Source organism: Salvelinus alpinus, chromosome 30 (genome assembly GCF_045679555.1).
Source record: "Salvelinus alpinus chromosome 30, SLU_Salpinus.1, whole genome shotgun sequence".
Taxonomy (NCBI): domain Eukaryota; kingdom Metazoa; phylum Chordata; class Actinopteri; order Salmoniformes; family Salmonidae; genus Salvelinus; species Salvelinus alpinus.
Genome location: NC_092115.1, coordinates 46,569,892 through 46,592,870, shown reverse-complemented (window position 1 = coordinate 46,592,870; position 22,979 = coordinate 46,569,892). Strand labels below are relative to the sequence as shown.

The 22,979-nt window shown below is 42.9% G+C and overlaps 1 protein-coding gene and 1 long non-coding RNA gene across 3 annotated transcripts in view; one reads left to right on the top strand and one right to left on the bottom strand.

Moving 5' to 3' along the window:
- LOC139560496 (insulin receptor-like) overlaps window positions 1–15,305 on the top strand; it is a 102,468-nt gene extending 87,163 nt beyond the window's left edge. Inside the window, exons 18-23 of the mRNA XM_071377334.1 lie at window positions 65–294; window positions 1,177–1,287; window positions 1,582–1,744; window positions 2,967–3,096; window positions 13,241–13,375; window positions 13,574–15,305. Of these exons, the coding sequence (XP_071233435.1) occupies window positions 65–294; window positions 1,177–1,287; window positions 1,582–1,744; window positions 2,967–3,096; window positions 13,241–13,375; window positions 13,574–13,967 (1,163 nt within the window). The 3' untranslated portion in view covers window positions 13,968–15,305. The remainder of the gene's footprint in view (window positions 1–64; window positions 295–1,176; window positions 1,288–1,581; window positions 1,745–2,966; window positions 3,097–13,240; window positions 13,376–13,573) is intronic.
- Window positions 3,317–21,877, bottom strand: LOC139560497 (uncharacterized). Of its 2 annotated transcripts, XR_011671950.1 has the most exons (5): window positions 21,766–21,877; window positions 20,387–20,483; window positions 18,437–18,654; window positions 18,016–18,183; window positions 3,317–3,661 (listed from the first exon to the last, which is right to left on the bottom strand). It is a non-coding gene; the product is annotated as an uncharacterized lncRNA (long non-coding RNA). The 2 variants fall into 2 exon arrangements; XR_011671949.1 differs by lacking the exons at window positions 3,317–3,661; window positions 18,016–18,183 and having other exon boundaries at window positions 18,224–18,654; window positions 21,766–21,872.
- Between the last annotated feature and the right edge of the window lie 1,102 nt (window positions 21,878–22,979).

The following is a 22,979-nucleotide window of genomic DNA, read 5'->3' as shown; positions in this document are numbered from 1 at the left end:
TGATTGTTGCTGTCTAGTAGTGTCCAGCCATTGACTGTGTGTGTGTGTGTGTTGTGATCTGCAGTGTACGAGCCCGACGACTGGGAGGTGGGCAGAGATAAGATCAACATCCTGCGTGAACTGGGTCAGGGCTCATTCGGCATGGTCTACGAGGGCATCGCCAAGGACATCGTGAAGGGCGAGCCGGAGACAAGCGTGGCGGTGAAGACGGTCAACGAGTCGGCCAGTCTGAGAGAGAGAATAGAGTTCCTCAACGAGGCCTCTGTCATGAAGGGCTTCACCTGCCACCATGTGGTGAGAGACCTACAGAGGCTATAGAAGGGGATGCCACCTTACGTTTACATTTTTGTCATTTAGCCGCTTGTAATAAGGATCAATCAATCAATCAAATGTATTTGTAAAGCCCTTTTTACATCAGCCGATGTCACAAAGTACTATACAGAAACTCAGCCTAAAACCCCAAACATTAAGCAATGCAGGTGTAGAAGCACGGTGGCTAGGAAAAACTCCCTAGAAAGGCAGAAACCTATAGAGGAACCAGGCTCTGAGGAGTGGCCAGTCCTCTTCTGGCTGTGCCGGGTGGAGATTATAACAGTACATGGCCAAGATGTTCAAACGTTCATAGATGACCAGCAGGGTCAAATAATAATAATCACAGTGGTTGTAGAGGGTGCAACAGGTCAGCATCTCAGGAGTAAATGTCAGTTGGCTTTTCATAGCCGAGCATTCAGAGTTAGAGACAGCAGGTGCGGTAGAGAGAGAGAGTCGGTCAGGGACAAGGTAGCACGTCCAGTGAACAAGTCAGGGTTCATAGCCGCAAGCAGAACAGTTGAAACTGGAGCATCAGCATGACCAGGTGGACTGGGGACAGCAAGGAGTCATCAGGCCAGGTAGTCCTGAGGCATGGTCCCAGGGTTCAGGTCCTCTGGGAGGAGAGGGAGAGAGAGAGAATTAGAGGGAGCATACTTAAATTCACACAGGACACTGGATGAGACAGGATAAATACTCCAGACATAACAGACTGACGCTAGCCTCCCGACACAAACTATTGGTGAGGAAGGTGTGACCACCACATACCATGATCATGAATAGGAGAATTGTCTTCAAAAAGTAGGTGTTGGTAGCTGCCACAGTTCAAGAATCAAAGCAAGTAAGGTAAACAAAATATTCCCTCAGGTGCGTCTGATGGGTGTGGTCTCTAAGGGCCAGCCCACTCTTGTTGTCATGGAGCTGATGACACACGGTGATTTGAAGAGCTACCTGCGCTGCCTCCGCCCTGACTCTGAGGTACATACACACACACTCTACTGCCCCCTTGTGTCTTGTTGGAAACCAGACTAGTCTTGCACTGTCTCTGGCTGGCTGGCTGACTAACTCTGCTGGCCAGAGCGAGACTAAATTGCACCCGATTCCCTATATAGTGCCCTACTTTTGACCTGAGCTCTATAGGCCCTGGTCAAAAGTAGTGCACTATATACGGAATTGGGTGCCATTTGGGATGCAGCCTAGAATTATTGTGACCCTCATGTTTTGTAAATTAGCCCTAGTATTAATAAATGTATTATTGTTTATATTTTACAGAATAACCCTACAGGGCGCCCGCCCCCCACTCTGAAGGAGATGATTCAGATGGCAGCAGAGATAGCAGATGGCATGGCCTACCTCAACGCCAAGAAGTTTGTCCACAGAGACCTGGCTGCTAGGAACTGCATGGTGGCGCAGGACTTCACTGTTAAGATAGGAGGTAGAGTACACATATATACACACGAGCTGGGATGATAACCCGAAAATGATCAACATGATCTTATTTTGCTTATGACAGTCATTTTTTGTGATTTTGCTACACAACGTTCCTGTAGATTGTTCTAAAACCATTATGTGGTCAACAGTAATAGCCTATGCATTAGGTTTGTTCCTGTTATGAAAGTATCTGCCTGTTTCGCTTTTGGCTGCTGTGTGAGCGAGCCACTCTCATTCCCTCTCCCGACTGCGCACGAAGGAGGGAGAGATGCATTCTGAGAATATGACCGTTGCTCAAAATACAATTGCGGGGAAAATACAGTTTTTAAAGCAGCTCCTGTTGTTCTAGTTACAGAGAGGAGAGTCACAGCTTTCTGTGAGTATATTATTGATATATGTTGAGTTCATGGCACCACTTTACAACCGGAGTAGGGTATTTAGTATGGGTTTTGTTGTGGAGCCCTCCACTTGCGGTGAATAGGCCTACATCAAGTAGCCTAGGCCTAGTGCTGGAAAGTTTTTGTACCACATTACATTTACTAATAGATTAATCAATTAGACTACATGGCTATCCAGCAAAAAAAAAAAATATTTAGAGTTCGCAATCTAGATAAGTGTTTTTTGAGTTCCCACTTTCTCAGACGGTGAATAATATAGCCTAGGCCACAAAGATGTCGGCAAATTCCTCTCTGAAGCACCCAAAAATAAATATGATAATTCTGGATCCTATTTTGACCGGTTGCACCTAAAAATATAAATCATGCATTCCATGGATATGTTAGATGAAATAGCTTTTTTTAATCATAGGCTACCATCTGTTGTCTTACTTGGCACTGGGAAAAATATGTATAGAGCCCTGCCGCTAATGTAAAGTAACTGTCTATTAAAAACAAAATGTATTGTTGTATTTATCGTTATCGAGCAAAATAGTTAAATTTTTGGACTTTTTGATATGGACTTTTTGTCCATATCGCCCAGCTCCAATATATACACACACAAATGGCCGACAGTACTTGACTGTCAAGATAGGAGGTATGGCAACTCACCACCTTACTTTTCAGTTGTACTGTTTCTACGGACTATACATTAATCAGTTAAATACACCCTTATTAAGCGTTTAATATGTTAATATAGTTAAAACCAAGTCAAAGAATATCATTTGAATGTTTTTGATAGGGTCATAACAGATCTGTGGGTTGTGTTCTAATTGTCCCCCACTCCTTCAGACTTTGGTATGACCAGAGACATCTATGAGACAGACTACTACAGGAAGGGAGGGAAGGGTCTGCTTCCTGTCCGCTGGATGGCTCCTGAGTCTCTGAAGGATGGAGTGTTCACTGCAAACTCAGACTGCTGGTGAGGACACTTGACTGTGTTTGTCTGTCTTTCTCTGTGTGAATGCTTGCCGACTGTCGAAAGCAGGGATTGTCAACTGCAGTCCTCACGGGCCGAAGTGGTGTCCCTGTTTTTCACCATTCAAATGTTATTTGTCACATGCTTTGTAAACAACCGGTCTGTTTTTCCCAACATATCACGACTCAGGATACGACCAGATGCAGACACAGGAGGAGGATAGTACAGTTCTCATAATATTTATTATACAAGGGGACAGGCCAGGGCAGGTCGAGGGCAGGCAGAGGTCAGTAATCCAGGGTAAGTCAGAGGTACAGAACGGCAGGCAGGCTCAGGGCAGGCAGAATGGTCCGAAATCCAGGGCAGCAATAAACAGGTACAGAACATCAGGCAGGCTCAGGGCAGGCAGAATGGTCAGAACCGGGGAAACTAGAAAACAGAAACTAGGAAGACTGGAAAATGGGAAAACACGCTGGTAAGACTTGACAGGACAAGACAAACTGGTAACAGACAAACAGAAAACACTGGTATAAAAAAACAGGAGATAATGGGGACAAATGGGAGACACCTGGTGGGGGGTAGAGACAAGCAAAAGACAGGTGAAAAAGATCAGGGTGTGACACAACAATGCAGAGAGGGAAATTTATATACAGTACCAGTCAAACGTTTGAACACACCTACTCATTCAAGGGTTTTTATTTATTTTTACTATTTTCTACATTGTAGAATAATAGTGAATGCATCATAACTATGAAATAACACATATGTAGTAACCAAAAAAGTGTTAAACAAATAGAAATATATTTTATATTTTATATTCTTCAAAGTAGCTTTGCCCTTTGCCTTGATGACAGTTTTGCACACTATCGGCATTCTCTCAACCAGCTTCATGAGGTCACCTGGAATGCATTTCAATTAACAGGTGTGCCTTGTTAAAAGTTAATTTTTTAATTTCTTTCCTTCTTAATGCGTTTGAGACAATCAGTTGTGTAGTGACCCAGACAATATTATTGGCACCTTCTAGAAGGGGTGGTATACAGAAGATAGTCCTATTTGATTAAAGACCAAGTCCATATTATGGCAAGAACAGCTCAAATAAGAAAAGATAAACGACAGTCCATCATTAGTCAATCCGGAAAATTTCAAGAACTTTGAAAGTTTCTTCAAGTGCAGTCGCGAAAACCATCAGGTGCTATGATGAAACTGGCTCTCATGAAGACCGCCACAGAAAGGGAAGACCCAGAGTTACCTCTGCAGCAGAGGATAAGTTTGAGTTACCAGCCTTAGAGTTCAAGTAACAGACACATCTCAACATCAACTGTTCAGAGGAGACTCCGTGAATCAGGCCTTTATGGTCAAATTGCTGCAAAGAAACCACTACTAAAGGACACCAATAAGTAGAGACTTTCTTGGGCCAAGAAACACGAGCAAAAGACATTAGACCAGTAGAAATATGTATTTTGGTTTGAGTCCAAATTTATTTTCCAACTGCTGTGTCTTTGTGAGGCGCAGAGTAGGTGAACGGATTATCTCCGCATGTGTGGTTCTCACCGCGAAGCATGGAGGAGGAGGAGGAGGTGTGATGGTGTGGGAGTGCTGACATTGTCTGTGATTTATTTAGAATTCAAGGCACACTTAACCAGCATGGCCAACACAGCATTCTGCAGCAATACGCCATCCCATCTGTTTTGCGCTTAGTGAGACTATCATTTGTTTTTCAACATGACAATGACCCAACACACCTCCAGGCTGTGTAAAGGCTATTTGACCAAGAAGGAGAGTGATGGAGTGCTGCATCAGATGACCTTGCCTCCACAATCACCTGACCTCAACCCAATTGAGATGGTTTGGCATGAGTTGGACCGCAGAGTGAAGGAAAAGCAGCCAGCAAGTGCTCAACATATATGTGGGAATTCCTTCAAGACTGTTGGAAAATCCAGGTGAAGCTGGTTGAGAGAATGCCAAGAGTGTGCAAAGCTGTCATCAAGGCAAAGGGTGGCTACTTTGAAGAATCTCAAATCTCAAATATATTTTGATTTGTTCAACGCTTTTTTGGTTACTACATGATTCCTTATGTGTCATTTCATAGTCTTGATGTGTTCACTATTATTTTACAATGTAGTAAAAATAAAGAAAAACTCTTGAACGAGTAGGTGTGTCCAAACTTTTGACTGGGACTGTATATTAAAACACGAGGAATAAATACACAATGAGTAACGATAACTTGGCTATATACAATCATGGCCAAATTATTAGCACCCTTGCACTATTCTCGAACAATGCACCATTTCTTCCAGGAAACTGTTGAAATTAAAACATAGTTTGTTATCCATATATTTATGTCTTCGGTGTGCAGTTGAACAAAACAAAAAATTCACTAAATCTTAGCTAATTCCACAAAGAATTCCTACAATGGGGTGGTAGGTAGCCTAGTGGTTAGACCGTTGGGCCAGTAACCAAAAGGTTGCTGGATCAAATCCCCGAGCTGTCAAGGTAAAAATCTGTTGTTCTGCCCCCGAGCAAGGCAGTGAACCCACTGTTCCCCGGGCGCCAACGACGTGGATGTCAATTAAGGCAGCCCCCCGCACCTTTCTGATTCAGAGGGGTCGGGTTAAATGCGGAAGACACATTTCAGTTGTACAACTGACTAGGTATCCCCCTTTCCCCCAAATGAGCCAGACAATATTACTGGCACCTTCTAGAAGCAGGTGATTCTCATTTACTTTGGAATTGAACTCACCTGTGGTGAGTTGAAGGTGCCTGCAGTATAAACATCACATAGTCAACCAGTTTGAATAGAGAAGAGGACTCATTCTCCTGTTTTGTGTCACTGTGTACCGCAATGAGCATGGACAAAAGAAAGAAAACAAACACAAGATTGTAGCCAAGCATGGACAATCTCAAGGCTACAAGTCCATCTCCAGAGACCTTGATGTTCCTGTTTTCACCGTACGTAATGTTATCAAAAAGTTTAAGGCCCATGCCACTGTAGCCAACCTCACTGGACGTGGCCCCAAGATAATTTGATGGAAATTTGCAGCGAAGGACTGTTTGAATGTTGGAGAAAGCACCTCGGTCAACTGCCACACAGATTCAAGCTGACCTTCAGACACAAGGTACGACAGTTTCAACTCGCACCATCCGTCGCCAACTCAATGAAAGGGTGTTATATGGTAGGAGACCCAGGAGGACCCCTCTGCTGAGAGAAAGACATAAGAAAGCCTGACTGCAATTTCCCAAAACACACCTAACATGCCAAAATCCTTCTGGGAGAATGTTCTGTGGACAGATGAGACCAAATTATAGCTTTTTGGTAAAGTACAGAAAACTAAATTAAGCTTTCAAAGAAAAGAACAGCCCTACAGTCAAACATGGAGGAGGTTGAGTGATGTTTTGGGGTTGCTTTGCTGTCTCTGGCACTGGGCGCTTTGAACGTGTGCATGGCATCATGAAATCAGGATGATACCAAAGTATTTTGGAGCGCAATGTCGGACCCAGTGTCAGAAAGCTCGGTCTCCGTCGAAGGTCATGGGTCTTCCAGCAGGACCCCAAACACACTTCAAAAATCACCCAGGAATGGTTCAAGACAAAACGCTGGACTGTTCTGAAGTGGCCAGCAATGAGTCCAGATCTAAATCTCATTGAAAACGTGGAGAGATCTGAAAACAGCAGTTAGGAGAATGCACCCTTCTAATCTGGGATAACTGCTGCAGCAGTTTGCACAAGAGGAGTGGGCCAAACTGCCAGTACAGTGCAGGAAGCTCATTGATGGTTATAGGAAGCGCTTGATTGCAGTTATTTTGACCAAAGGCTGTGCTACCAAATATTAAGTCTAGGGTGTGAATTATTTTGTCAATGCCATTTCTGATTTAAATGGATATATTAAGTTCTGAATCAAAAACAAAGGTTCTGTAATATTAACAGTGAAATAAATAATTGTGGAGACCAAATACTTTGTTCATTTTCAACTTATTTTTTGTTACTTTAAAAAAGTGCAAGGGTGCCAATATTTTTGTCCACGACTGTATACGGGGTACCGATTCGATATGCAGGGGTACGAGGCAATTTAGGTAAATATGTACATATATGTAGGGGTAAAGTGACTCTGCAACAGGATAGATAATAAACGGTAGCAGCAGCGTATGTAATGAGTCAAAAGAGAGTGCAAAAAGAGTCCATGCAGATAGTCCGGGCAGCTATTTGGTTAACTATTTAGCAGTCGTAAAGGTCCTGCATGGTCAATCCGGAATCTGCATTGGCTGTGCAGCATTTGCGGTGATATGGCCTCTGCAGACATCAGGGCATTCATACTGCGCTTTACGGAGCAGCGCAGAGCCGTTGAGCATAGTTGTTGTGAGGGAAGGTGTCAAGGAAGTGAGTTTGTGTTTATGCAGGACCTCCCGCCCCACCTACCGTCAACCAATCAGGTCACTACGGAGCCCTCTGCATCGTTACAAAATTTGGGAGGCGCACAGTGATGCGGTACAGATCTCCATTTTGCCTCTGCATGCCTCCATTTTTGGATCAAGCATAAATTGGCTTTTGTGGTTTGGGAGTAAAAGCTGTTCAGGGTCCTGATCAGTAGAGGCTGGTTGGAGGAGCTAAAGGAGGACGGGCTCATTGTAATGCCTGGAATGGAATAAATTGAACGGTATCAAACATATGGAAATCACATGTTTGACTTTGTTCCATTAATTCCATTCCAGCCATTACAATGTGCCTATCCTCCTATAGATCATCCCACCAGCCTCTACTGGTCCTGTTGGTTACAGACTTGGTGCATTAATACCGCTTGCCATGCAGTAGCAGAGAGAACAGTCTAGGGTGGCTGGAGTCTGACAATTTTTAGGGCCTTCCCCTGACACCGCCTGCTAGAAAGGTCCTGGATGGCAGAGAGCTCGGATGGCATGTAGCTCCTTGCCAAGTAGTTGCTATAGCAAGTTGTGATGCAGCCAGTCAAGATGCTGTCAATGGTGCAGCTTTATAACTTTTTGAGGATCTCAGGGCCCATGACAAATCTTTTCAGCCTCCTGAGGGGGAAGAGGCGTTGTCACACCTTCTTCACAACTGTGTTGGTGTGTGGACCATGTTAATTCCTTAATGAGGTGGACACCAATGAACTTGACACTCGACCCGCTCCAGTACAGCCCTGTCGACGTGGATGGGGGGTGCTCGGCCCTCCGTTTCCTGTTGTCCACAATCAGCTCCTTTGTCTTGCTGATAGAGCTGAGCGATTAACTGAAATGTCGGTTATTTTTCCGTTTTAAACCTGTTAGTGATCCCTTCGCGCGCCAATCCCTTTAGTGGGATCGATTTGACAACATCCACTGAAATTGCAGAGCGACAAATTCAAACTACAGAAATATCAATATTCAAGATTCGCGAAAATATAAGTGTAATACATCAAAATAAAGCTTAACTTCTTGTTAATCCAGCCGCAGTGTCAGATTTCAAAGAGGCTTTACGGCGAAAGTAGACCATGCGATTATCTGAGGATAGCACCCCGCATACAAACACATGAAAATAATTTTCAACCAGGCAGGTGGCGACACAAGTCAGAAATAACGATATAATAAATGCCTTAAATTTGAAGATCTTCTTTTTGCAATCCCAAATGAATGGTAGTTTTGTTCGATAAATTCCTTCTTTATATCCCCAAAATGTCAATTTATTTGGCGCGTTTGATTCAAAAATACACCGGTTCCAACTCGCCCAACATGACTACAAAGTATCTAATAAATTACCTGTAAACTTGGTCCAAACATTTCAAACAACGTTCCTAATCCAACCTCGGGTATCCTAAAACCTAAATAACCGATAAAATTTAAGACGGGATAAACTGTTAACAATACTGGATAAAAACAACATGAAGCGCGTTCCAGTTCACGCGCACCAAACATTAGGGTCCACCTGGAATACCCACTCCACCTGGAGTGACACTTACAAAGAACAGCCATACTTCTTCATTTCTCAAAAGAAAAACATTGAACAATTTCTAAAGACTGTTTACATCTAGTGGAAGCCATAGGAACTGCAACCAGGTTCCTATTAAATAGGGCTTCCCATAGAAAACAATTGGGAAATACTATGAAATTAAATACTATCCTCTGGGTTTCGCCTGCCAAATCAGTTATGTTATACTCACAGACATTATTTTAACAGTTTTAGAAACTTTAGAGTGTTTTCTATCCAAATCTACCAATTATATGCATATCCTAGCTTCTGGGCCTGAGTAACAGGCAGTTTACTTTGGGCACACTTTTAATCCGGACGTGAAAATACTTCCCCCTATCCCTAAGAAGTTTTAAACAACTAATTGACCGACATCTGTTCAATTATTTGAATTCCATTTTGTTCATTTTTTCCCGGGACCGGGACCGAGTTTGGGAAACCCTGATCTACAGTGGCTTGCGAAAGTATTCACCCCCTTGGCATTTTTCCTTAAAAAAAAGGAAACAAATAAGACAAATAAAACAGAACTTGAGCGTGCGTGCATAACTATCCCCCACCAATACTTAGAGCCACCTTTTGAAGCAATTACAGCTGCAAGTCTCTTGGGGTATGTCTCTCTAAGCTTGGCACATCTAGCCACTGGGATTTTTGCCCATTCTTCAAGACAAAACTGCTCCAGCTCCTACAAGTTGGATGGGTTCTGCTGGTGTACAGCAATCTTTAAGTCATACCACAGATTCTCAATTGGATTGAGGTCTGGGCTTTGACTAGGCCATTCCAAGACATTTAAATGTTTCCCCTTAAACCCATCGAGTGTTGCTTTAGCAGTATGCTTTGGGTCATTGTCCTGCTGGTAGGTGAACCTCCATCCCAGTCTCAAATCTCTGGAAGACTGAAACAGGTTTCCCCCAAGAATTTCCCTGTATTTAGCGCCTTCCATCATTCCTTCAATTCTGACCAGTTTCCCAGTCCCTGCCGATGAAAATCATCCCCACAGCATGATGCTGCCACTACCATGCTACCATGGGGTTGGTGTTCTCGGGGTGATGAGAGGTGTTGGGTTTGCGCCAGACATAGCATTTTCCTTGATGGCCAAAAAGCTCAATTTTAGTCTCATCTGACCAGAGTACCTTCTTCCATATGTTTGGGGAGTCTCCAACATGCCTTTTGGCGAACACCAAACATGTTTGCTTATTTATTTCTCTAAGCAATTACTTTTTTCTGGACACTCTTCTGTAAAGCCCAGCTCTGTGGAGTGTATGGCTTAAAGTGGTCCTATGGACAGATACTCCAGTCTCCGCTGTGGAGCTTTGCAGCTCCTTCAGGGTTATCTTTGGTCTCTTTGTTGCCTCTCTGATTAATGCCCCCCTTGCCTGGTCTGTTAGTTTTAGTGGGCGACCCTCTCTTGGCAGGTTTGTTGTTGTGCCAAATTCTTTCCAATTTTTAATAATGGATTTAATGGTGCTCCATGGGATGTTCAAAGTTTCTGATATTTTTTATAACACAACCCTTTACTTTTCCACAACTTTGTCCATGACCTGTTTGGAGAGCTCCTTGGTCTTCATGGTGCCACATGCTTGGTGGTGCACCTTGCTTAGAGGTGTTGCAGACTCTGGGGCCTTTCAGAACAGGTGTACAGTTGAAGTCGGAAGTTTAGGTTGGAGTCATTAAAACTCGTTTTTCAACCACTCCACAAATTTCTTGTTAACAAACTATAGTTTTGGCAAGTCGGTTAGACGTCTACTTTGTGCATGACACAAGTCATTTTTCCAATTTTCCAACAATTGTTTACTGACAGATTATATCACTTAGAATTCACTGTATTACAATTCCAGTGGATCAGAAGTTTACATACACTAAGTTGATTGTGCCTTTAAATAGCTTGGAAAATTCCAGAAAATGTCATTGCTTTAGGAGATTCTGATAGGCTAATTGACATCATTTGAGTCAATTGGAGGTGTACCTGTGGATGTATTTCAAGACCTACCTAATCAAAATAAATAAGCCAAGACCTCAGAAAAAAAATTGTAGGTCTCCACAAGCAATTTCCAAACGCCTGAAGGTACCATGTTCATCTGTACAAACAATAACATTCAAGTATAAACACCATGGGACCACGCAGCCGTCATACCACTCAGGAAGGAGACGCGTTCTGTCTCCTAGAGATTAACGTACTTTGGTGCGACAAGTGCAAATCAATCCCAGAACAACAGCAAAGGACCTTGTGAAGATGCTGGAGGACACAGGTACAAAAGTATCTATATCTACAGTAAAGCGAGTCCTATATCGACATAACCTGAAAGGCTGCTCAGCAAGGAAGAAGCCACTGCTCCAAAACCTGGGGACAAAGATCGTACTTTTTGGAGAAATGTCCTCTGGTCTGATGAAACAAAAATAGAACTGTTTGGCCATACTGACCATCATTATGTTTGGAGAAAAAAAGAGGAGTCTTGCAAGCCAAAGAACACCATGCCAACCGTGAAGCATGAGGGTGGCAGCATCATGTTGTGGGGATGCTTTGCTGCAGGAGGGACTGGTGCACTTCACAAAATAGATGGCATCATGAGGCAGGAAGATTATGTGGATATATTGAAGTAACATCTCAAGACATCAGTCAGGAAGTTACAGCTTGGTTGCAAATGAGTCTTTCAAATGGACAATGACCCCCAAGCATACTTCCAAAGTTGTGGCAAAATGGTTTAAGGACAACAAAGTTAAGGTATTGGAGTGGCCATTACAAAGCCCTGGCCTCAATCCTATAGAAAATTTGTGGGCAGAACTGAAAAAGTGTGTGTGAGGAAGGAGGCCTACAAACCTGACTCAGTTACACCAGCTCTGTCAGGAGGAATGGGCCAAATTTATTGTGGGAAGCTTGTGGAAGGCTACCCCAAACGTTTGACCTACGTTAAACTATTTCAAGGTAATGCTACCAAATACTAATTGAGTGTATGTAAACTTCTGACCCACTGGGTATGTGATGAAAGAAATAAAAGCTGAAATAAATCATTCTCGCTACTATTATTCTGACATTTCACATTCTTAAAATAAAGTGGTGATCCTAACTGACCTAAAACAGGGAATTTTTACTAGGATTACATGTCAGGAATTGTGAAAAACTGAGTTTAAATGTATTTGGCTAAGGTATATGTAAACTTCTGACTTCAACTGTATATGTACTGAGATCATGTGACAGATCATGTGACACTTAGATTGCACACAGGTGGACTTTAACTAATTATGTGACTTCTGAAGGTAATTGGTTGCACCAGATCTTATTCAGGTGCTTCATAGCAAAGGGGGTGATACATATGCACGCACCACTTTTCCGCAAATTTGTTTTTTTAATTTTTTGAAACTTTTCCATTTCACTTCACCAATTTGGACTATTTTGTGTATGTCCATTTCCCAATCAATTTAAATTGCAGGTTGTAATGCAACAAAATAGGAAAAACGCCAAGGGGGATGAATACTTTTGCAAGACACTGTAAGTGATTGAAAGTTGGTATTCAGCTCATAAAATAATGCCTTATTTATTACTCTGAAGAACTACTAAAATAGTGATTTTGTCAGACAGCATAGGCAGCAGCTCTATACTGTATGAGTTGACTTGGAATGAAATAATAGTAATCAAATAAAACAAATATTGTATTAAAGTAATGTTAATAAGTGATAAGCAGTAATAGTCACGACTGTGGGACTTTTATTAATTGTTTTATTCTGTGTTACAGCATTCAACCCACATGTATCGAAACCTAAATGGAAAACCGTGATTATTTTTGTAATAACCAAACCGAAACCGAACTGACCTCAAAGAGCAATAAATTGCTTAACACTACTTGCTGACGTTGAGTGAGAGGTTGTTGTCCTGGCACCACACTGCCAGGTCAATGACCTCCTCCCTATAGGCTGTCTCATTGTCGTCAGTGATCCCTAGTAAACACAGCTGATTAAACGAATTGCATTCGAAACTGAATATCATGATTATTTGATTATTGGAGTCAGGTGTGTTAGCTGGGACTGGGGCAAAAGTGTGCAACCAATTAGGCCCCCGAGGACTGGAGTTGCCCATCCCTGGTCCAGATGGACAGAATCTGGATCCTCTCAAGATTTTCTCCCTCCCTACCTATCCACCTATGGAGTTTTTCCTTGCCACTGATTTTTTTCTCTCTCCTATGTTTTTGTGTGTCTCTCCCAGGTCATTTGGTGTGGTGCTGTGGGAGGTCAGTACCCTAGCGGAGCAGCCGTACCAGGGCCTGTCCAACGAGCAGGTCCTGAAGTTCGTCATGGACGGAGGATTTCTGGACCGACCAGACAACTGTGCTGACCGGCTGTAAGTCTCACCTCCATACTGTACATATCTATGTCCAGCTGTGACTGGTCATAGCAAGATTAATCATTATTGAAGGGAACTGTATGGAACATGGATTACACTTTTGTGTGTGATATTGAGGAAATCATGTTTTAACGACAACGAACATCAGCTCTTAACTATATGATGTAACAGCAGCTCCTCTCTCCTGCTATTCAGACACGACCTGATGTCGATGTGCTGGCAGTATAACCCCAAGCTGCGTCCCAGCTTCCAGGAGATCATCGAAATGCTCCACGAGGACCTTCACCGGTCCTTCCAGGAGGTCTCCTTCTACTACAGTCAGGAAAACAAGCCTCAGGAGCAGGAGGACTTTGACCTAGACATGGACAACATGGAAAGCATTCCCCTGGACCCGTCCTCCTACTCCCAGAGAGGGGACCACAGTTCCTCGTACTCTCAGAGGGGAGACCACAGCTCGGAGAGGGACGAAGCGGGTTCGTCACTGGGGTTGAGACAAAACAGCTACGAGGAACACGTCCCGTACACACACATGAACGGGGGAAAGACGAACGGACGGATACTAGCTCTGCCTCGGTCTAGTCCCTCCTAACAGAACACTATATGGATATCGTATCCCTATCTCCAATTAAGCCCAACCTTTTCCCTCACACAGATGCATAGATATAAATATATGAATATATTTTTGTTTGTTTTTTCATTTTATATAGATAAACACTTTTATCACTCAGAGGCCCTCTCGAAGTGTACATATCTCAGGACGTTAATGCTCTCTTGTAAAGATGCCACATCAAATAGACTACGGTATGTATGTTAATGTTCACACAGGAAACACACACACAACCACACAGACACTTTTTGTATTTAAGAAAGAACCCCCCCGTGCTTCTTTCTAGTCTTTGATCCTTAAAAAATATATTTCCAATCTTCCACAAATGGGTGGCGGTTTGGGGGAATCAACTGTGAATCTAACTTTGGGACAACCAGAAGGCTGCTAACCCGAGGACTCTCCAGACTGTCCCTTGCCCAGGCCGAGGCGCTCTCCCTTGGCAGGTCAGCCCTCACTGGGTCCCTGGGTCTCCCTGGGCCATGGAGGTCCACCTGGGTCGCTCAATGTAAAAGTGCCCTTCTCTTCTATCTCTGGCTGTAGCCTGCATCTTATGTCATGGAGCTGTGTCTCTGTATCTTTGTACTCTCAAGTCGTCAACGAACGACACACTTGAGAACTAACTTTTGGATGGATGAATGTTTCAAATCCATTTTTAAATCTTCAAACAAACTTTATCGATCCACTGGAGAAGCTTGTTGTCAATTTTCTCCTCACACTCTGCAGTATTCCAGCATCACACAGAAATAATTAACAGATTTTTGGGGTTATATATTTTTAATTTATTTACGTTTCATTTTCTCTGAGTTTTCACATTTACAACTGAAGGATATTTAAAAAACTGTTTCAGAAAGACATTTTGACGAAAGAAACGAGTTCCTCAGAAGACATAGCTGCTTCTTTTTATATATTTTAGTGGGTATAGAAAATATAAATATATTATTAATATTTTTTTTTGTACATAGTGGTTGACATACATTGTCTTTCATGAGGTATTTCCAGTCTGTAGAAAAAAAGGTTTTACATGTTTGTCTCTTATGTTTATTTTTTTCTAATCCAGAATTCATACTAATAATCATTTGGACTTGTGATAAACCAGCAGCATTTGGTATTTTCTCTTGGCTTGGCCCGTTGATATCAGATCAAATCGAACTGTCTGCTCTTCATAAATAAAGCAGCACGGTGCAACATGACCACGCTCTTTTTCTGTCCACATGCTTCTCTTACTGTTTACTTTGTTGTTGTTTACTATGTCATGGTGTCATGTGTACAAATCATCTAATAGGTCGGTCTTTGCTGAAATAAAAGATCCCAGAAATGTTCCATACGCACAAAAATCTTATTTCTCTTCAATTTTGTGCACAAATTTGTTTACATCCCTGTTAGTGAGCATATCTCCTTTGCCAGGATATGTCACACCTGTAAGGTGGATGGATTATCAAGAAGCAGATTAAACAGTATGGTCATTACACAGGTGCACCTTGTACTGGGGGACAATAAAAGGCCACTTTAACATGTGGCACAACACAAAATGTTTTGTCACGCAACACAATGCCACATGTCTCATGTTTTGAGCAAGTGTACAATTGGCATGCTGAATGCAGGAATGTCCAACAGCTGTTGCCAGAGAATTGAATGTTAATTTCTCTTCCATAAGCAATGTCATTTTAGAAAATTTGGCAGTTGTCCAACCGGCCTCACAACCGCAGACCATGTGTATGCCAGGCATAAACTACGGACAACAAACACAAATGCATTTTATCAATGGCAATTTGAATGCACAAAGATGCGGTGACGAGATCCTGAGGCACCTTGTCGTGCAATTCATCCACCACCATCACCTCATGTTTCAGCATGATAATGCATGGCTCCATGTCACAAGGATCTGTACACAATTCCTGGAAGCTGAAAGTGTCCCAGTTCTTCCATGGTCTGCATACTCACCAGACATGTCACCCATTGAGCATGTTTGGGATGCTCTTGATCGACGCGTACACAGCGTTTTCCAGTTCCCAATATCCAGCAACTTTGCAAAGCCATTGAAGAGGTGTGGGACATTCCACAGGCCACAATCAACAGCCTGAACAACTCTATGCGAAGGAGATGTGTCGCGCTGCATGAGGCAAATGGTGGTCACACCAGATACTGACTGGTTTTCTGATCCAAGCCACTACCTTTTTTTTAAGGTATCTGTGACCAACCGATGCATATCTGTATTCCCATTCATGTGAAATCCATAGATTAGGGCCTCATTTATTTATTTAAATTGACTGATTTGCTTAGATGAACTAACTCAGCAAAAATCTTTGAAATTGTTGCATGTTGCGTTTATATTTTTGTTCTGTATAAATCAAATCCAATTGTATTGGTCACATGCACATTTTTAGTAGAGGTTATTGCAGTTATAGCGAAATACTAGCTCCAACAGTGCAGTAGTATCTAACAATTGACTACAATACAAACAAATCTAAAGGTAAAAGAATGGAATTAAGAAATATATAAATATTAGGACGAGTAATGTCGGAGTGGCATTGACTAAAATACGGTATATACATATGAAATGAGTAAAGAAGCATGTAAACATTACTAAAGTCACCAGTGATTCTATGTCTATGTATATAGGGCAGCAGCCTCTAAGGTGCAGGGTTGAGTAACTGGGTGGTAGCCGGCTAGTGATGGCTATTTAACAGTCTGATGGCCTTGAGATAGAAGCTGTTTTTCAGTCTCTGTCCCAGCTTTGATGCACCTGTACTGACCTCGCCTTCTGGATGGTAGCGGGGTGTACAGGCTGTGGCTCAGCTGGTTGATGTCCTTGATTACCTTTTTGGACGTCCTGTGACATTGGGTGCTGTAGGTGTCCTGGAGGGCAGGCAGTGTGCCCCTGGTGATGCATTTGGTAGTACGCATCACCCTCAGGGCTCTCCAGTGGTTGGTGGCGGTGCAGTTGCCGTGCCAGGCGGTGATACAGGATGCTTTCAATTGTGCATCTGAAAAGGTTTGTGAGGTTCTTAGGGGCTAAGCCGAATTTCTTCAGCCTCCTTAGGTTGAAGAGGCGCTGTTACGCCTTCTTCACCACACTTGTCTCTGTGAGTGGACCATTTATTAAGCTTTTATCTTCTCCACTGCGGTCCCGTCGATGTGGATAGGGGGGTGCTGTTTCCTGAAGTCCACGATCAGCTCCTTCGTTTTGTTGACGTTGAAGGAGAGGTTATTATCGCCTCCTCCCTTTAGGCTGTCTCGTCATTGTTGGTAATCAGGCCTACTACTGTTGAGTCGTCTGCAAACTTGATGATTGAGTTGAAGGCGTGTGTGGCCACGCAGTCATGGTTGAACAGGGAGTACAGGAGGGGGCTGAGCACGCACCCTTGTAGGACCCCTGTGTTGTGGATCAGCGAAGTGGAGGTGTTGTTTCCTACCTTCACCACCTGGGGGCGGCCCGTCAGGAAGACCAGGACCCAGTTACACAGGGCGGGGTTCAGATCCAGGGCCCCAAGCTTAATGATGAGCTTGGAGGGTACTATGGTGTTGAAGGCTGAGCTACAGTCAATGAACAACATTCTTACATAGGTATTCCTCTTGTCCAGATGGGATAGGGCAGTGCGATGGCGATTGCATCGTCTGTGGATCTATTGGGGCGGTATGCAAATTGAAGTGGGTCTAGGGTGTCAGGTAAGGTAGAGGGTTATATGATCCTTAACTAGCCTCTGAAAGCACTTCATGATGACAGAAGTGAGTGCTATGGGGCGATAGTCATTTAGTTCAGTTAACATTGCCTTCTTGGGTACAGGAACAATGGTGGACATGTTGGTATTTTCTTAAAATTGCATTGTTGGTTAAGGGCTTGTAAGTAAGCATTTCACTGGTAAGGTCTACTACACCTGTTGTATTCGGCACATGTGACAAATACAATTTGATTTGATATGTCCGTATACACTCCAACCAGCTGGTCTGCGCATGCTCTGAGGATGCGGCCAGGGATGCCGGCTGGGTCGGCAGCCTTGTAAGGGTTAACACACTTAAATGTCTTACTCACATCGGCCACGGAGAACGAGAGCCCACAGTCCTTGGAGGCGGGCAGCATCGGTGGCACTGTGTTATCCTCAAAGCGGGTGAAAAAGGTGTTTAGCTTGTCCAGAAGCAAGACGTCGGTGTCCCCGACGTGGCTGGTTTCCCCTTTGTAATCCGTGATTGTCTGTAGACCCTGCCACATACAGTAGTAGTCAAAAGTTTGGACACACCTACTCATTCCAGTATTTCTTTATTTGTACTATTTTCTACGTTGTAGAATAATAGTGAAGACATCAAAACTATGACAAAACACATATGGAATCATGTACTAACCAAAAAAGTGTTAAACAAATCAAAATATATTTTATATTTCAGATTCTTAAAATTAGCCACCCTTTGCCTTGATGACAGCTTTGCACACTTCGCATTCTCTCAACCAGCTTCACCTGGAATACTTTTCCAACTGTCTTAAAGGAGTTCCCACATATACTGAGCACTTGCTGGCTGCTTTTCCTTCACTCTGCGGTCCAACTCATCCCAAACCATCTCAAATGGGTTGAGGTCAGGTGATTGTGGAGTCCAGGTCATCTGATGTAGCACTCCATCACTCTCCTTCTTGGTCAAATAGCCCTTACACAGCTTGGAGGTGTGTTGGGTCATTGTCCTGTTGAAAAACAAATGATAGTCTCACTAAGCGCAAACCAGATGGGATGGCGTATGGCTGCAGAAGGCTGGTTAAGTGTGCCTTGAATTCTAAATAAGTCACAGTGTCACCAGCAATGCACCACGACACAATCACACCTCCTCCTCCATGCTTCACGGTGGGAACTACACATGTAGAGATCATCCGTTCACCTACTCTGCGTCTCACAAAGACAAGGCGGTTGGAACCAAAAATCTGAAATTTGGACTCATCAGACCAAAAGGACAGATTTCCACTGGTCTAATATCCATTGCTTGTGCTTTTTGGCCCATGCAAGTCTCTTCTTCTTATTGGTGTCCTTTAGTAGTGGTTTCTTTTCTGAAAATCGACCATGAAGACCTGATTCACGCAATCTCCTCTGAACAGTTGAGATGTCTTTTACTTGAACTTTGGAGCATTTATTTGGGCTGAAATTTCTGAGGCTGGTAAATCTAATGAACTTATCCTCTGCAGCAGAGGTAACTCTGGGTCTTCCTTTCCTGTGGCAGTCCTCATGAGAGCCAGTTTCCTCATAGCGCTTGATTGTTTTTGCGACTGCACTTGAAAAAACATTCAAAGTTCTTGAAATGTTCTGGATTGACTGACCACCACATCTTAAAGTAATGATGGACTGTCGTTTCTCTTTGCTTATTTGAGCTGTTCTTGCCATAATATTGACTTGGTCTTTTACCAAATAGGGACATCTGAATACCACCCCTACCTTGTCACAACACAACTGATTGGCTCAAACGCATTAAGGAAAGAAATTCCACAAATTAACTTTCAACCAAGAATACATTTGAATTTAAATGCATTCCATGAAGCTGGTTGAGGGAATGCCAAACTGAGCAATTGGTGACCAAGAACCCGATAGTCACTCTGACAGAGCTCCAGAGTTCCTCTGTGGAGATGGGAGAACCTTCCAGAAGGACAACCATCTCTGCAGCACTCCACAAACCAGGCCTTTATGGTAGAGTGGCCAGATGGAAGCCACTCCTCAGTAAAAGGCACATGACAGCCCACTTGAAGTTTGCCAAAAGGCACCTAAAGGACTCTCAAACCATGAGAAACAAGATTCTCTGCCTGATGTAACCAAGATTGAACTCTTTGGACTGAATGCCAAGCGTCATGAAGGAAACCAGTCACCATTCATCACCTGGCCAATACCATCACTAGCTGGCTACCACCCGGTTACTCAACCCTGCACCTTAGAGGCTGCTGCCCTATATACATAGACATGGAATCACTGGCCACTTTAATAATGGAACACTAATCACATTAATAATGTTTACATACTGCTTTACTCATCTCATATGTATATACTGTATTCTATTCTACTGTATTTTAGACTATGCCACTCTGACCTTGCTCGTCCTAATATTTATATATTTCTTAATTCCATTCTTTTACTTTTAGATTTGTGTATGGTTGTGAATTGTTAGATGCTACTGCACTGTTGGAGCTAGGAACACAAGCATTTCACAACACCCGCAATAACATCTGCTAAATATGTGTATGTGACTAATACAATTTGATTTGATCCCTATGGTGAATCATGGTGGTGGCAGCATCATGCTGGGGGATGTTTTACAGCGTCAGGGACTGGGAGACTAGTCAGGATCGAGGGAAAGATGAACGGAGCAAAGTACAGAGAGATCCTTGATGAAAACCTGCTCCAGAGCGCTCAGGACATCATACTGGGGCAAAGGTTCACCTTCCAACAGGACAACGATCCTAAGCACACAGCCAAGACAACGTGGGAGTGGCTTCGGGACAAGTCTCCGAATGTCCTTGAGTGGCCCAGCCAGAGCCTGTAACAAAAAGTGGCAAAAGTCAAGGGCTCTGAATACTTTCTGAATGCACTGTACATATTGTATGTGTTACTGTAATTCAGCGTTTATCATCCATAGTACACTTGAAACGAAATAAACCATTATCATCATTGAATCTTGGAGAGCTCTTTGCCATCTGCGCTTGATACCAGTTGGGGTCCTTTGTGACTCACTGGACATAGCTAGCTAGCTAAGATTAGCTAGCGTGGCTAACTGACTGCTAGCTAGCTACAGTAACTATGTTAACCGGGTGCTTTCTTGTCTAGTCTTAGCTAGACTACCAGTTTTACAAACAAAAACACTAGCTACAGTTGAAGTCGGAAGTTTACATACACTTAGGTTGGAGTCATTAAAAATTGTTTTTCAACCACTCCACAAATTTCTTAACAAACTATGGTTTTGGCAAGTCAGTTAGGACATCTACTTTGTGCATGACACAAGTCATTTTTCCAACAATTGTTTACTGACAGATTATTTCACTTATAATTTACTGTATCACAATTCCAGTGGGTCAGAAGTTTACATACACTAAGTCATTTTTACTAGGATTGAATGTCAGGAATTGTGAAAAACTGAGTTTAAATGTATTTGGCTAAGGTGTATGTAAAGTTCTGACTTCAACTGTAGCTCAATTAACGACCTAATATCACACAGGATATACCCTAAATGTATTGACTTAGCTAGCTACCTCTGCTCTAACAGTTGGCTAAGATAGATAGCTAACATTAACGTTAGCTGACGTTAACGGATAAACTTTGAAAACAACCATGACCATTCAAGAATCTAAGCAAACCACAACGTCCAAACTAATTAGTGACTGCGACGAAATAGACTACTACAAATACAAAAGCTACAATTACGTATTTGTAACTTTTTGTTATATTCTCCGGCTGGCCTCGACTGTTAACCAAAGGAGTGACTCAAACAACGACCGTTGGAAAGACAGGCGCCGAGTCGGGCTCGAGCTGCAAAGCAGACCGCTCGAGCCGCTGCTGAATCATGTGTTTTTGTTTTTGCAAGCTGCCTATTAAGGATACTTAAGCACGCATTGATGTTGGCAATTGATGATACATGTATGATGTTCAGTGGCAACCCATCATTCAGGGTCCCAAACCGTCATTTGAGACCCATATGTTTAGCCCAAAAAAGTTGCATGTTTTGCATGTTATTTTGGCATTAATATGTGTCACATATCAGTTTGCAAACAATGTAAAAAAATAATAATAATAATAATTAAGTGTTAATAAAGCTGCATACAAACATTTGTCTCTTTTTTGCTCTTGAGAAGGCAGCTCCAAAATGCAGGTTTCAGCCTAGCTCAGTGCTTTCTGTGATGGTGGGGCAGCCAGCGGAAAATACACAGTGTAGGGGTTGGTAATGTTCTCCAGTTGCACCGTGATTGGCTCAGTGTTCTGTCACGCATGGGGACACTACTTCACTGAACTCCAAAATTCAAGCCCCTTGGGTGTTGCCATAGATTTACATTAGAAGTGCCCATCCAAGAAGGCTCAAGGTAATTGGTAAATTACATCAAATCACGTTATATCTACCGTAGCTTTGATTGGACTGATCATGTCAACATCATACTTTCAAAATCTTAGCTAACAAGCTAGTCAAGCAGTCATCATCATCAATCAAGTTGACAATCTACTGGCAAACCCTTTTCAAACCTTGTCATATAAAGAGAAATTAGAGATAAAACGTATTGGTGCTCATCGGCCATTAGATATAAACATTACACAACAAGTTGGAAATCGCAAATTCAACAATGAGTGGTTTGGATGAAATTAGTGGCTAACTGCAAGCGTTGCAGAGGAATCACTATTTTGCTATCCCTGCCTGCTATTCAGTGGAGAGGGTGTGTGGTCCAAGTCTGGGTTTAAGGGTCTCTTTTCCAAATCTTAAATGGATAAGCATTCACACGCAACACCATCGGCCAGGAAAGGTTTAATACATTGGCCATGCTGTCAATCCAGCATGACTTCTGCCGCGTTCAAAACAACTGGAAACTCGGAACTGGGAAATCTCAGACTTCATTAAATCCAAGACAACTGGGAACTCGGAAAAAAACGAGCTCAGACTGGGAAAATACGTTTTGAAAGTCATCCAAATCGGGAATTGCAAGTCGGGAACTCTGGCCTCTTTCTAGAGCTCTGACCTGAAGATCAGTGATGTCATGATTTTACCTTGTTTTTATCTGAGTTCCCAGTTGTCTTGAAAGCACCATAAATCCAGCGAATGCCAGACTTTGCCCACAAGACGGACCCCCACGCCACCTTCCTGTTCAAGTGAGCAGAGCACAACAGTGAATCTAAAAATGTCTTGTATGTGTAACAGTATAACTTTACGTCTGTCCCCTCGCGAACCAGGGACCCTCTGCACACATCAACAACTGACACCCATGAAGCGTCGTTACCCATCGCTCCACAAAAGCCGCGGCCCTTGCAGAGCAAGGGGCAACACTACTTCTAGGTT